At 32.4% G+C, this 16,643-nt stretch overlaps 1 protein-coding gene and 1 long non-coding RNA gene across 4 annotated transcripts in view; both read right to left on the reverse strand.

Annotated features, from left to right (window-relative positions):
* Nucleotides 1–16,643, reverse strand: part of LOC139529102 (DNA replication ATP-dependent helicase/nuclease DNA2-like) — a 233,316-nt gene that overhangs the window by 37,828 nt on the left and 178,845 nt on the right. For all 3 annotated transcript variants that reach the window (XM_071325376.1, XM_071325377.1, XM_071325378.1), the window contains 2 exons: nucleotides 16,126–16,254; nucleotides 14,327–14,520 (listed from right to left, as the gene is read on the reverse strand). In XM_071325376.1, the coding sequence (XP_071181477.1) occupies nucleotides 14,327–14,520; nucleotides 16,126–16,254 (323 nt within the window). The remainder of the gene's footprint in view (nucleotides 1–14,326; nucleotides 14,521–16,125; nucleotides 16,255–16,643) is intronic.
* Nucleotides 1,687–9,991, reverse strand: LOC139529104 (uncharacterized). Its single transcript, XR_011665751.1, has 3 exons — nucleotides 9,011–9,991; nucleotides 8,107–8,216; nucleotides 1,687–3,663 (listed from the first exon to the last, which is right to left on the reverse strand). It is a non-coding gene; the product is annotated as an uncharacterized lncRNA (long non-coding RNA).

Raw genomic sequence — 16,643 nt, forward strand, 5'->3', positions numbered from 1 at the left:
TCTCCCTCAGCATTATATTGTATTATGAAACTCAAACATGATGCTTACTTTGCCTGATTTTCACAAAACACAGATGAAGTTGTAGTTTGGATTGTGTCACTTGATTTTTGGCCCTTCATTATTTGAACACATTTATAAATCTGTCAACTTACATCAACTGATATGGATAATATCCGTACATTTTATTTACCATGCATTGCAATATAATTTAATTTCGTCTGCAAAAGAGGGAATAAGATACCAGAGGGACAGTCAAACTCATAGTTCGAAAATAACCTGACAAGCTTAAGGCCATAGATAAAAAAAAATAAAGATATCAGACAAATAATAGTACAGAAGACACAACATAGAAAACTTAAGACTAAGGTGCTCCTGAAAGGTAAAAAGCAGATCCTGCTCCAAATATGTAAGTTAGTTTAAAACTGACTGAAATAAGAAGTGTAAAATTTCAATAAACTTTATTTCTGTAATCATGTAAAAAAAAATCTGATCTATCAGAAGATTTTACGACTACATCGTAACAAGAGTGCACACACTGAAATGTCTCGCCTTCTTTACTAATCATTGATATTATGTTGATAGTCCTAAGTATAAAGCGTTATTACAACTGTCACATAAACTTAACATTAAACAAGATAGTTAAACAAAGACCAATGAACCATGAAAATGAGGTCAAGGTCAGATGAACCATGCCAGGCAGACATGTACAGCTAACAATGCTTCCATACAACAAATATAGTTGACCTATTACTTATAGTTTAAGAAAAATAGACCAAAACACAAAAACTTAACACTGTCCAATGAACCGTGCAATTGAGGTCATGGTCAAATAAAACCTGCGGGACTGACATATAGATCATAATATATTTCCATACACCAAATATAGTTGACCTTTGGCATATAATATTAGATAAAAAGATCAAAACTTAAAAACTTAAAAACTTAACTTTGACCGCCGCCGGATCACTATCCCTATGTCGAGCTTTCTGCAACAAAAGTTGCAGGCTCGACAAAAAGGGATGATCGTAATTTATTTTTCAATAAAATCAAAATGAAAAGCACAGAATTTTTTTTTATAGACTTGACATGGTAAAATACAATGTAGTGTGTAGCAGTGGCGGATCCAGAAATTTTCATAAGTGGGGGCCCACTGGCTGCCTAAGAGGGGGCCTGATTTAGTCACGCTTCAGTGATTCCCTATATAATTTTTTTCTCAAAAGGAGGGGGGGGGCCTGGGCCCCCCCACTTAATCCGCCTCTGTATAAAATTTTACATTTTATTACATTTACAGGAATCTTTATTCATGAATGTTACGTAAACATGTACATGTACAAAAAGTACAACATTAGTTAATGGCACTTTATGTCAAATGTTTGTCAGGTGATATATATATATTCCATTTATAATTAACAATGTCTTGAACTGTTTGTTCGAAGTACAATAAGTAATATTTTTAAAATAATGTCTATGATTGCAGGAAATTCCAAGTAAAAGAATCAGACATTTCATATCTGAACAGCTTAAAAGGTTATCCCATTAGCTATCTAGCACACAACACAGCAGTCATGCAGGACAAAAGTTATGGACCCTTTCCACTTGAAAGTGCATTAAGTAAATACTCAAGTAAGTTAAATTAAAATTATAAACAATTCTTTTCTAATAATTTGTATAACTTGTTAGATTTTATTAAAAATTGAATTATTTGGGTTCTTTAATATGCTATAAACTGTGTACCTAAAGGTTAAATTTAAGTACCGTTTTCAGATTGGTCTACATTAAGGTCCAAAGGGTCGAAAATTAAACTTAGTTCAATTTCATCTCAATTTCATCAAAAATTGAACTTGGGATTCTTTAATATGCTGAATCTAACTGTGTTTCTAAAGGTTAAATTTAGGTCCAAAGGGTCCAAAATTAAACTTAGCTTGATTTCTTCAAAAATTTAATTCTTGGGGTTCTCTTATAAGCTAAATCTAACTGTGTAATTAGATTTCTAATTTTGGGTCCCATTTTCCTATTGGTTTACATAAAACTAAACTTGGTTTGATTTAAACAAAATTAGAATTTTTTGGGTTATTTGATATGCTGCATATAAACATGTATTTAGATTTTTGATAATGAACTGAGTTTTCAAGTTGGTCCAAAATAGGGTCGAAAATTAATCTTTGTTTGATTTCAACAAAAATTAAGCTCTGGGGTTCTGGATATGCTGAATCTAACTAAGGCCCGGAAACCCCCTCTGGAACCGCCACTGTGTATTAAATACTTGAAAGGTGTACATTTCTTTTGTTTCAAGTTATTGGTTGAACTAGTGAATGCTATACTTAAATGGTTAATGCAATATGATAATGAGGGAGGATAGGAGGTGTCCTGATCCCGAAATCCGGGGATTAAAAACATGAAATCCTGAGGTCCCGAATTTAAAGAAATCTAAATCCCGACATCCTGAAATTCGTAAAAATAATTCCCAGATCCCGATAGGACCAATCCCAAAATTCCGAGCTTAAAAACATCCGATCCCGGAGTCCTGATAAAGGTCCTATCCCCCTCGATAATGAAAAATGAATTAGCTAAATTCTCATTTAATTGAAAAAATGAACAAGAAACAGACATGTTCATTGAACTAAAATACATGTAATTATTTCAGCGAATAATAGGTTTTTTAAAAGTTGTCAAAAAACAACAAACATTCCAAATCTGGTTAACACGTCCAAACAAGGATAAAGGTACTTTTTGTCCAACTATTTTAAACTTCTTCACAGAACCTCAACATGTACTGGATGTGCAGCAATCTTCTTTGTTAAAAGTGCATCTGCTTGAGTTCAACTTAAGTTGCATTCTTCAACTTCTCTATGAATATTAAAACCTTTGTCTGCCATTATACCATCACCTTCGTTAATATGACCATATGTTGTACTAAGTTTTGTAACATCTTCTTTAATCCCGATTGTTCAAATATATCTTTGTCTGATATAGCACCAGAAAATAAACATGATGTAAATAAAAGTGACCCTCTAGGATCTACTACAACTAAAGCTTTTAAAGTGTTTGTAGACTTGTTATTAGAATATGACTGTGACTGTGCATGCAGAGAAGAAGGCTTCTGTATTTTGATTTCAGTACCATCAATTATTGCCAAAGTACTAGGAAAATCCTTTTTATAACTTTCAGGCATATTTTTAATAATAAAGTCATGTGGCGGCCAAATACATACTGCTCCAAACCTAAAGTACATGAAATTTATCCAGTCAAAAAAAAGTGAACTACAGTCTTGGGTAGATATTTGAAATCTGTATCCCAAATCTGTAAAGTCCAAATTATTTCTCAATTTACATAATGTAAAAAAAAGCTGGTCCTTGATTTTTATCTTTATCTTCATATTCTTTGACATTTTTAAGGGAGAATTTGAAGAATCTGGCACTAAAAACTTAAAAACTGCATTAAACTCAGAGTTGTTAAAGCCACAGTAATATATCAGAAGTTTATCATCTTTGGTAAAGTTTTCTGATGAAAAGATTGACCTTTCCCTCTGTTGATACATTTTATGTGATTTCCTGGGTGCATTGTGTAATGTTAGCTTTTCATTTTCTAATATTTTTCTTGCAAGGTCTCTCTCCAAAATCTCCTTTTGCACTGTTAGAGACAAAATATCAATTGGGTCAGCCCCTAAAATATAAAAAAATATCATTAGATTCTTGTGACTTTTAAATATGTTTGTTACAAGAAAAAAATAATTTGTGTTTGTCATGTGCTAAGACTCCAACCATTCATGTTTTGTGGTGGGGCATATTTTTTCTTTATTTGAAAAAAAGTTTGAATATGAATTTCTTAATTTTTTTTCTTCAGTTTCACACAGATCAGAATATAATTTAATAATTTTGGATGCAACATGTCTTCTGATTGGTAGATGTTGTTTTGTTTATCAGCTCATAGACATAATTTAGTCATGTGACCATGATGTCATCAACTTTTTTTCATGGTTTACTCCGGTTTAAAATGGAACTTAGAATTAAATTATAAGAAAAACTGATATATTTCATCTTTCTATTCTAAATAACATAAAAAAAATGTGGTGCACACTTAATAAACAGCTGCGCCATGAGCGCATGATACGCCCGACGTCTTGTGTTGAAGTTTTAAGCAATAATCATCAATAGTTTCTGAGGAAGTTTTAAGCAATAACCATTTACTGTTTTTGAGACACGGCGGCACATGTGAAACACCCCCCCCCCCCACCCCCACCCTGTTTTTTTTTTTACAAATATCACTAAAATAAAATTTTGAATCAAACCAAAAAGTATACAGATCTTTAAATTTGTATAACAAAGAAGTGTGTACAGTTTCAAGCAATAATCATAAATTGTTTTTGAGATACGGCGCGACATGTAAAAAAAACCCTCCCCTTTTTTACAAAATACTCAATAACTCAAAAATAAAATTTTGAGTCATCACCAAAAAGTATACAGATCTTGAGATTAATATAACAAAGAAGTGTGTAAAGTTTTAAGCAATAATCATAAATCGTTTTTGAGATACAGCACGACATGTAAAAAAACCCTCCCCCTTTTTTACAAAATACTCAATAACTCAAAAATGAAATTTTAAATCATCCCCAAAAAGTATACAGATCTTTAGATTAATATAACAAAGAAGTGTGTAAAGTTTTAAGCAATAATCATAAATCGTTTTTGAGATATGGCGCGACATGTAAAAAAACCCTCCCCCTTTTTTACAAAATACTCAAAAACTCAAAAATGAAATTTTGAATCATCACCAAAAAGTATACAGATATTAAGATTAATATAACTAAGAAGTGTGTAAAGTTTTAAGCAATAATCAAGAAACGTTTTTGAGATACAGTGCGACATGTGAAAAAAAACACACCCCTGTTTTAGTTACAAAGTGCCGTAACTCAAAAAGTTTAAATCTTATTTTCACCAAAAAGTATACAGATCATTTGACCATCATAAGAAACAACTATATTAAGTTTCATGAAATTTGGATAAGTCGTTCTCAAGTTACGGTGCGACATGTTTACGACGGACGGACAGACAGACGGACGGACACCGGACATTTGTATACCATAATACGTCCCGTCAAAATTTTGACGGGCGTATAAAAATTAAAAAAACCAGTTTGCACCATTGTTTTTATGTTATTGCTTCATAGACAGAAAAAATATTACAGTTATTCCTTAAATATTAAAATTAGTAAAATTTTAACAATCCCCCTTTCTTTTTAGGCAGACTTTTATTCAGAGAGAGAGATAGTTCAAGTGGAAACGGTTTGTGGAGATTTACTTTTTTCGAAAGAAAATGTTCAATCTGTTTTATCAGAAAGATACCACCTTTTGATAGACACTATTTCATATGATGAAGTAAGCATTATAGAAGAACAGACCAGAGAACAATCTCAATGTGAAAAGTGGTTCAAGGAAAGAGAAAAGAGGATAATAGCTTCAAACTTTCACAGAATTGTCAAAAGAAAAGCTGCAATTAATGACAAGTTCATTCTTTCCATAATGAAGCCAAAGCCTTTCACTAGTAAAGCAACATCCTATGGAAGAAACAATGAACTTAAAGCAAGAAACCTATATGTTCAAACTGCTGGCCATCATGTTCATGATTGTGGGTTTGTAGTTAATCGGAAGTAGCCTTTTATTGGTGCTACTCCAGATGACAAAATATGTGACAATGGTGAAACTGGAATTATGGAGATAAAATGTCCATTTAGCCAAAGAGATAATCTAATCACTGATGCAATGCAGGGTGCAGACTTTTGTTTAGAGGTGTCTGAAAATGGACCTAGATTAAAAAGCAATCATGATTATTTTATTCAGGTACAAGGTCAATTACTTGTAACAGGTTCACAAATTTGTGATTTTGTAGTATATACTAAGAAGGACATGCATCCATATTGAAAGAATTTATCCAGACAAAGCTGTAATGCAAGACATTCTTAATAAACTTGCAGACTTTTATCTTGATCATATACATTTATCATTTGATTTAGTGTGTAAGAAGTTTCTTGGAGGTTAATTTAGTTCATGTTTGACAATCAAAAAAAAACTATATATGATCAATCATTTATAAGGATAGTTGTCTCATACCACATCTTCTTATTTATATTACAATGTACAAAAATTATGTATTAGGTGACATAAAAAAAATGTACAATTTATAATTGATAAAATAAATTAGAAAAGCATTATTTAAGGAACAAAATATAAGCTGAAAACTTTATAGGTTAAAGAACTCCTAATCAAGGTATTTGATGTTAAAAAAATGGCAGGGAAAGGATTTCTCCGACTTTTACCTTATATTTAGCATTGGTATTATTTGGGTCTCAAATTGTAAGAAAGGAAATCTTCAGTGTGCTTAGATTTTGTTAATGATCATTTAATTATTTCTATAAAAAAAAAGGGGGGTGTGATGGGGCAAAATATTTAACCCTGTGTCTAAGGGGAAACGTAAGAAATCCGAAAATTGACAAGAAAAACCAAAAACCTCCTCACCCTAGTAAATCCTTAACTTTACTTAAGTAAACTTTCTCAATAGTGATTTTTTGCAGAGTTATGGTTCTTGGACTAAGTAAAAACATACAAGAAATAAATTTTCCATTATTGTTTTGTCATACTAAAGAATTTTGATTTGTTATTTGGTTTATAGTTTTACCATGCATTACAAGTTACAGACCAAGTTTACATTTTGTTCTGATTTGATGATATTTTGCAGAGTTTTATGATCCTTAGACCTGGAAAAATCACCCAATTAATCAATTTTCTGCACTTTTTTTTAGTCATGTCTGACTACTGTTGTGTTGATTTGATATTTAGTTTTAATATGACAATTTACATATCAAGTTCAAATTTTGTTTTTGGGAACAATGCTGATCTGTGTCCACACTTGTTCGTTACAAGAAAAGGGGTGCAGTTTCCAGACTATAGCACAAATTCCTTTTAACTTTTTTTAATGTTATATTTCTGTATGCACCATAAGGGTGTATAAAGTGCTCAGGGTAAAGCTTTTTTTTCATTAATTCAACAATTGTTTCTTTTAAGATAGAAATCTGTTTGCAGGATGTTTGAGCATAATTTTTTTAATTATTTTATTGGAAGTTAAGGTTGTACCTAACACTTCAGGGAATTAACTCTGTAAATTCAGCTAAATTTTTTAATCACCTTGTATTGTTAAGGAAATATAAAGTTTTTAATTATCAAAATTAGTGTTTGTCAAACTACTATATATCTAACCATTTTTTCTCGAGAAAGTGATTGGTTGAAGTTTTTTGGAACTTTTATATTTTTTTCAAAGGATCAAAATAAATATTTTGCCAAAAAATTATATAAATTAAACGAGCCAAATTAATTTTAGTCGAGGTGTTGGGTACCACCTAAATTGGTGTCATTTTGGTATATACAAGTAGCTGAAGGACGCCTCCGGGTGCGGGAATTTCTCGCTACATTGAAGACCTGTTGGTGACCTTCTGCTGTTGTTTTTTTTCTATGGTCGGTTTGTTGTCTCTTTGGCATATTCCCCATTTCCATTCTCAATTTTATATGGTACATGTTCTTATTTTTAAGCCTGGGACATTTTAAAAGAATCCCTTCATGCTGACTTTACGTAGAACATTCTTTTTAATCTGTACGATTTGTACTTTATCACAATTTTCAGCTCTTTAAAAGTTAATTCAATTCTGAAAGTGATATGAATAAATAAATTTGGAGAAAACTATAAAAAAAAAAATCATTTCAAAGTTAAATACAAGGTCGACAATAAAAAAAGCACTTATTTTATACCTAGATTAATTTTTTCGACAAAATTATAATGCATTTGTTTGGTGTACATGCTGTTTTGTGCTTGTTGGTTGGGTTGTTGTCTCTTTGACGCATACCCCATTTCAATTCACAATTTTATGACATTGAATCACTTTGCATATTTACTGTATTAATAAATAGTACTGATCACTGTTATTTATCATTGTGTACCAAAAAATTGAACCATCAACAAATGAAAACATCTTTTTGAGAAAGTTTGGTAGTCCTGAAAAGGACTGATTTTGTAATCATTGTCATCCTCTGCTGTACAAATATCACATATTTCAACTTACATCCTCCTTCTGTTTGTATAGCGACAGTGTTTTCTTAGTGGGAATCTGCTGGTATATTTTCTTTGTTGGAATCTGGTGATATTTCTGTTGTTTGTATTTCTGATGTTTCACTGAAATAACAAGAATCAATTAGTCAAAGGGAGACAACTTGAATTTGTGAAATTTTCTGAGGGATTTTTAATTTAAAAAAATATATATGTAAAAGACCTTTGAAATAGGAAAGGGTTATTTCAGAAAAAAATCATGAATAATGATAAAGGTATATTATTTTATTTACTGTTATTTTTTATACAAAGCTAGTGTGTCATATATTTCTGCATTTACTTTTTTCTTCTGCTCTTCTTTCATGAAATAAATTAAGGTATGTTGTTAGTGTTAATAGTTTCTTGAAATATTGCCTTGTACAACCTTTAGATATAAAATAAGAAGATCTGGTGTGATTGCCAATGAGACAACTCTTCACAAGAGACCAAATGACACAGAAATTAACAATTGTAGGTCACTGTACAGCCTTCAACAACGAGCAAAGCCCATACCGCATAATCAGCTGTAAAAGGTCCCGAAATGACAAATGTTAAACAATTCAAACAAGAAAACTTAAGGATGTTACATGTAGTCCATAAAACTTTCCAGCATGATTTTTGTGCTCCGAGCAATGAGCATATTTTTATGACTTCAACCCCTGATGTATGTCACCGTATTATTATAAAAACAATCACAACCTGTAATGGCTTTATTATGCTTTATATTTTGGTTTATTGGTAAAGTCACAGTATAGTTCAGTATTGATAAATATTAATGACTGGAGAATTTTTTTTTTTTTTATGAATATGGGTTACATATATATGATCAATTATTATACATGTATTAATAAGGGACATATTTTCATAAAATTTGTATGTACCCGTAGGTCAATTTTCTTTTTACTTGTCTGTTTGGTGCAGCTTTTGGGGTTTCAATCACTCTTTTGGTGAAGACTTTTCTTGCTGGTTTTGAAGTTCGTCCATCAAATGGTATTGGGTCAGGATATTCTTCTGTTGGCCCAATTTTGTTGACAAAATGCTGAAACAGAGAAGCTAAAATATTGCACACTGTATTACTGGTTGGTTTATCATTTAAATGATAAAACAGCAGCTTAGATTTGTTTTAAATCAAATAATCAACATCATAAATTGCATGTGTACCTAAAATATGTGCGTTCTAATGAAGGTCTATCCGACACATGTAATTTTTAAGGGTTTTTCTTTCTTTCTGATAACAAAGTTAACCTGATGTCAATTCAGTAGGATGAGTAAGTATCAAAAAGACTTATACGAAAATATGAGACATTTTTTAATCAGATCATAAATGCAGTTCATAATTTATACACCATTTTCTTTCATTTTCAAAGAGAAATCTCCAGCAAAGACCAAAAGTATTGAATATGGTCACAGTAAAACCTTCAACATGGAACCCTGGGTCAAACTGCTTTGAGTGCCAATGAGACAATTAGTTGTTTGTCACAATGTGTATTTCACAAATATCTTTCATTTCTATGGCCTAAATATTACTTATTAATCCACTGCATGTCGATTTTGATAGCGAAATCAACATTTAATTGGTTGAAACTAATAAAACTTCATATTCCCATCAGAACGTTTGTTGGGATGTTTCCCATGGCTAATGTTTAAATAATATAAATATATTTTGATCGGGTTAGATTTAAAGATAGTGGAATAAAACATTCATATCCCTTGACTGTATTAGTTATGAAGATTTGCCCTTGTGAAATATGATTTTTTTGGGTGAACAAATCTTCATATCTCCCTCAAGCAAGGAAAATATATGCATAATATTCTACCTCCAGGACGAAGAACACCTCTTTCCAGTTAATCTGTAATTCCATTGTTCACCCCTCCCCCCCCCCCAAAAAAAAAAAACAAACTTAGTCCAAATATCTAAAAAATTTCACCAGCACAGCTCCTAGAAAAAGGGTTTTCCATATATTACGAGACAAAGACCTAAAGGTTGGTAAAAGAAAGAAAGTATACATAGAAGTGAGGGCAGTTCCCCTTATTCTAAACATACTTTTATGCATAGAGATAGCTTTCATAAATTCATGAAGGAAATAATTCTTTTTGTCAATTGACTTACATCAAAGACTTTTAACCCTCTCTCGTGTATGCAAGGCATCATTAAATAAGTGTTGTGTACACAAAAGTTATCCAAATAGTGGAGGAAGATACAAAGATGGTCACTGAAACATGGTTGGAAAATACACTGGAAGGACTTCATATAATAAATGCTTACATATTTGAAACCAATCTCTTGACAATATATTTATTTTTAGGTATAGTCGTGTAATCTCTTGACAATATATTTATTTTTAGGTATAGTCGTGTAATCTCTTGACAAAATATTTATTTTTAGGTATAGTCATGGAAAATTAGTGTGGTGGTCGTGTGTGTACATGACTTAGGACTTTAGGCACATACAAAAAAGAAGGGGGGGGGGGGGAATAAGGGACAATATTGATCAATGGTATTATTCAAAACAAGCATAAGGTTAAATTCTGTCAATTTTAAGTCGTTTTAGTATACCTTTGAACAAATGTAAGTTGCTCTGGTTATCCGTTCAACATTGAACTGTGCTGTGAGTGTGGTCTTCTGCAGGCCTTTATCCATTTCAGACAATTTTCCATGTTGTTTGATTTCTTTGGAAATGGCAAAAAACGTATACCGTCCTGAAGTCGTTCCTCATATCAACTGTCGGTTTTACAAACACCTTAAGAACAACCCTTTACCATTATTGTACACTCAGACAGTTTCAGGCACACGTCACTGTTTTTCTGAGTCTTGTTGTGGCAACAAAAATACGTGTGCGCATCTGCAATTTCATTGGTCAATAAATAATTATGGGCAGGGTGGCGATAGTTGAATTGATATAGGCAACCTAAAGTTGGAGAAGGGAATTGAAAAACATTAGAAAATTTTATATTTAAAAAGGGATACAACTCATGAACAGTAAAAGTCATGCCTCCAAATGTCCAACTTAATCTGTATTTTGTGTAAAATAAGCATTGTTTAATTGAATTAATCAGTTTAATTGAATTATTCAGTTTAATTGAATTAATCAGTTTAATTGAAGTCTGGAGCTGGCATGTCAGTTAACTGCTAGTAGTCTGTTGTTATTTATGTATTATTGTCATTTTGTTTATTTTCTTTAGTTACATCTTCTGACATCAGACTTGGACTTCTCTTGAACTGAATTTTAATGTGTGTATTGTTATGCGTTTACTTTTCTACATTGGTTAGAGGTATAGGGGGAGGGTTGAGATCTCACAAACATGTTTAACCCCGCCGCATTTTTGCGCCTGTCCCAAGTCAGGAGCCTCTGGCCTTTGTTAGTCTTGTATTATTTTAATTTTAGTTTCTTGTGTACAATTTGGAAATTAGTATGGCGTTCATTATCACTGGACTAGTATATATTTGTTTAGGGGCCAGCTGAAGGACGCCTCCAGGTGCGAGAATTTCTCGCTACATTGAAGACCTGTTGGTGACCCTCTGCTGTTGTTTTTTATTTGGTCGGGTTGTTGTCTCTTTGACACATTCCCCATTTCCATTCTCAATTTTATTGTGTATAAGTTATATAACATTTGGTAGATGCAAACTGAAGTTAGAGATCAGAAACTAATTTTGGGGATGTAGGGACGGACGTAGAAGGGGACACACAAAGGATCAACTAATTTTCTGTGCTGATGATACCCTCAGGGAGCCAGTCAACCAGCAGTGGTATGAACTAGTGCTAGTAAATGAAATAAACACTTTATAAAACTACTGAATAACAAGAATGTGTCCAAAGTACACGGATGCCCCACTCACACTATCATTTTCCATGTTCAATGGACCACGAAATTGGATAAAAAATATAATTAGGCATTAAAATTAGAAAGATAATATCCTAGGGAACATGTGTACTAAGTTTCAAGTTGATTGGACTTCAGCTTCATCAAAAACTACCTTGACCAAAAACTTTAACCTGAAACATGCACTTTCATTTTCTATGTTCAGTGGACCGTGGAATTGGGGTCAAAAGTTTAATTTGGCTTTAAAATTAGAAAGATCATATCATAAGGAACATGTGTACTAAGTTTCAAGTTGATTGGACTTCAACTTCATCAAAAACTACCTTGACCAAAAACTTTAACCTGAAGCGGGACAGAAGGACAAACGAACAGACGGACGGACGAACGGACAGACCAGAAAACATAATGCCCCTCTACTATCGTAGGTGGGGCATAAAAAGCTGAATACTTTTCTTCATTGGGAGCACTCAAACTTAAATATTTGAAAGCTAGGATTGTGTTTAAATAAATACCTTGAAGATTAGGAGCTTTACAGCAAAATTCATCATACGTCAACTTTAACTTTATCAACTATGCTTATAAGTTGCTGAGTATTTCTATTGTTGAATGTGTATGATGTCAATATTACTGTTACAAAATTTGTATTACCTTTAATAAATTTCTTTATTATGCAAAAAAATCCAAGAGTGCAGCTTATCATTGTCTATTTGAATTCATGTTGAAAGTCTGTAAATATGACGATTTCACTACAAGTATCACATAAACTTAACATATCAATGATCTATGAAATGAGGTCACCATCAGATAACCCATGCCAGACAGAAATGTACACCTTACAATAACTTAGTGTTTTTTTAACAACCTTGAATGACTGGTAAGCCCAAGCATGGTTAGCTCGATGCGGAAGGGTGTTTAATGAGCATATATAGACAATAACTGTTTAGTGTCTTTAAATATCAGCTGTATTTGTACGAGGCTAGGAAACAAGGTGTATGCGAGCTTTTAGCAAGCTACTACACCTGTTTCGAGCCGAGTACAAATACAGCTGATATTTAAAGACACTAAACAGTTATTGTCTTTATCCTGCAATTAGTTCTGTATATTGTTTGTGTTTTGAAAGACACAAAAACTAACATATTTAGAATTTATTTTCGATTTGTAATCTCTTGAGGCCCGCGTAGTAAAATCAAAATCACACATTACACTGAAGACAGGTTCGCAAAAAAGAATCTTGAATGGTCAACAATAATACATCGCTCAAGGTGAATAATTATCTATTTTAACATAACAATTAATTTCAACAGTAAAAACAAATAACAAAACATTGTCAAATTTGAAACAGAAGTGTACGAGTTGTCCTACACTTCAGACTTGACATTCACCTAAACATGCATGCTGAAATTGACATGGTTGATTTTAACACAATCATACACATTTAAGTTTTGAAATTGACAATTGTCATCGTCATTGGAATGCAACTGGAATACACATTCTGAGGTCACACAGGTTCAAACAATACTCAGTCCGGCAGTGGGCGGAGCTTTAAAGCGATATCTGTATAGTATACAGATACAGCTTAGCGATATCTGTAGGGCTGTATCTGTATAGTAGGACACCCAATTGCAGGATAAAAAAAATTTTTTTGTTGTGGTCAAGCTGGAAAAAAGGTGACCATTTTTGTTTGCTAGATTGATTTTGTAATTGACTATTTCAGTTAGGTCTGATATTTACTGCCTTTACAATGACTGCTTTTAGAGCTAGGTTGATCAGCTGGGTACCACATCATCATTTTGCTGGTAGATGAATCGTGGTCTCATAAATGAATTGTTTACAGGAAGTCTAGTCAGGATCAGTGTGGTAGGTGTCCACAATATTTTGTCTATAATATCTAGACCAAAACACAAAACCTAAACATTGTACAATGAACCACATCAAGGTCAGATAAAACTTGCCAGTCAGGTGAACCCTACACGACAGATATGTAGACAATTCAAAGTACCACATATCAAATATACTTATCCTATAACTCTTAATAAGTGAGTATTTCACTTAACAAACAAACTGTTATTTCAAAGAAGTCACTGAACCATGAAAATGAGGTAAGGGACAATTGACATATGACAGACGGAAACTTTTTAACATACAGCATCTGTATACAAAATATGAACCATCCAGGTCTTTTTCTTTCTGATATATAAAGGTTAATATAAATAGTTTACGCCTTTGACACTGTCCCTGAGTCTCTATGTCTGGTATCCTGCCTGCAATGAAAGACAAAAACAGTGTTTCTTTATATTTATATTGCAATATGTTGTCATTCCCTTTTAAGTGGCAACAATTGCTAAAGATGTAGCCAAAGGGCTACTAGAACATTACCTAGCCTCTCTACTCTGCATTACAGGTGGCAACTGTTTAGGATCTCCAACAAGAACAAATTTGTCAGCACAAAACAGTGGGCCAAGACATGCTGGTAGTAAAACTTGGGATGCTTCATCTACTATACATACATCAAACTTTTTCTGTGTAAACACTGGATGGTTTGTACCCAAACAACTAGTCGCCACTATTCTCTACAAAAAATGAAGTAGAAAAAGACATGTCAGAAGGCAGTGTTCATTTTTTAAGTGGAAACATGTATCTTTTGTCATTCTATTTTAGGACAACCATAACATTGATGACTGCATCCCAATATATACAAGTAAATTGAGTGGTTGTCATTTGTTGTTGTATATCATATTAGTTTTTCGTTAATTGTTTTGTTCATTAATCAGGCCATTTAATAGTTTTCGTTTCATTTTTTTTAATTTTATTTGCTATTTCAAAACATTTTAAATTTAAAACTATGTTGTATGGGATTTTCATATTGTTGAAGGCTGTATGGTGACCTATAGTTGTTAACTTCTAAGAATTTGGTTTATGGTTCATACCACATCTTTTCATTTTTATAGAATAAAATTCATGATAAAAAAATGTTTATCGTGTTTTACTGATATTTTTTTCTGAAAGTAGTTTCTCTCAATCTTTAAATTATTTTTTTTAAATATTAGAAGTAAATTAATTTTCAATTGAGGGTAAATAATATAAATGAAATCATCATAGATACAAGGATTAATTTTTTTATTTACGCCAGACTCACGTTTTGTCTACAAAAGACTCATTAGTGACGCTGGAATCCAAAAAATTTAAGAAGGCCAACAAAAGAACCAAGTTTAAGAGCATCAAAGATCAATAGAGGATGCAAAATACAGCTATTTAAAAGTCTACTAATCATTTTGGCAAAATTTACTTATTTGTAGACCTTTTCTTGCTGATCATCTTTGTTATGTAGAGTATCTATCTATCTAACTCAAATAAGGAGTAGACTTTGTAAATGTTGTCTTCCTGATCTTTTTTGTTATGTAGAGTATCTATCTATCTAACTCAAATAAGGAGTAGACTTTGTAAATGTTGTCTTCCTGATCATCTTTGTTATGTAGAGTATCTATCTATCTAACTCAAATAAGGAGTAGACTTTGTAAATGTTGTCTTCCTGATCTTTTTTGTTACTCAAAGTTACAAGATAAATGGTAAGTTTCAAGTTGATTGGACTTCAACTTCATCAAAAACTACCTCGACCAAAAACTTTAACCTGAAGCTGGACGGACGAACGGACGCAGAGACCAGAAATCATAATATTAAAAAGAAGATGTGATATGCCAATGAGACAACTATCTACAAAAGACCAAAATGACACAAACATTAACAACTATAGGTCACCGTACGGCCTTCAACAATGAGCAAAGCCCATCCCGCATAGTCAGCTATAAAAGGCCCTGATAAGACAATGTAAAACAATTCAAACGAGAAAACAAACAGCCTTATTTATGTAAAAAAAATGAATGAAAAACAAATATGTAACACATAAACAAACAACAACCACTGAATTACAGGCTCCTGACTTGGGACAGGCACATGCATAAATTATGTGGTGGGGTTAAACATGTTAGCGGGATCCCAACCCTCCCCCTTACCTGGGACAGTGGTATCACAGTACAACATAAGAACGAACTATAAAAATCAGTTGAAAAAGGCTTAACTCATCAGATGGACAAAAATACAATGCCCATAAATGAGGCATAATAAATTTGATCATCAAGGAGCAATAAGACTGCAATGGTTTCTAATGTGCAAACTACCTGTTGACTGTAGAATTGTCTGAGATCACCAACAGTTTGAAGATTCTTTGTCAGTAGATCAGCTGAAAATCTCTGTATCTGTGGGTGTATCTTACTGGTCTTCCCAAGTCTTAGGAACTCTATATTATGCTGAAGAAGTCAAAAATACTGGAAATTATATATGTTTTTGACACAGCCCTTATAAAGGCAGGGCACCGCATGGTATTGTGTATTTCAACAAAATATTTTGTAGATCTGAAAGTGAAACTGAAGACTATTTTGTAGTGAAAAAAAATTATTAATAAATACCAATACTATTTCACTTTTAACAGAATGTGATAATTTTTTATGTGAATGTTTATCAATTATCAATTATAAATAAAGAACCTTCGCTAGCTATATATAGATCTTTTACACAAACAAAAGGAATCATTACATAGATATAAGAAGATGTAGTATGAGTGCCAATGAGACAACACTCCATCCAGGTCACAATTTATAAAAGTAAAACCATTATAGGTCAAAGTACAGTCTTCAAC

This window comes from Mytilus edulis, chromosome 6 (assembly GCF_963676685.1).
Source record: "Mytilus edulis chromosome 6, xbMytEdul2.2, whole genome shotgun sequence".
In the NCBI taxonomy this organism is placed as follows: domain Eukaryota; kingdom Metazoa; phylum Mollusca; class Bivalvia; order Mytilida; family Mytilidae; genus Mytilus; species Mytilus edulis.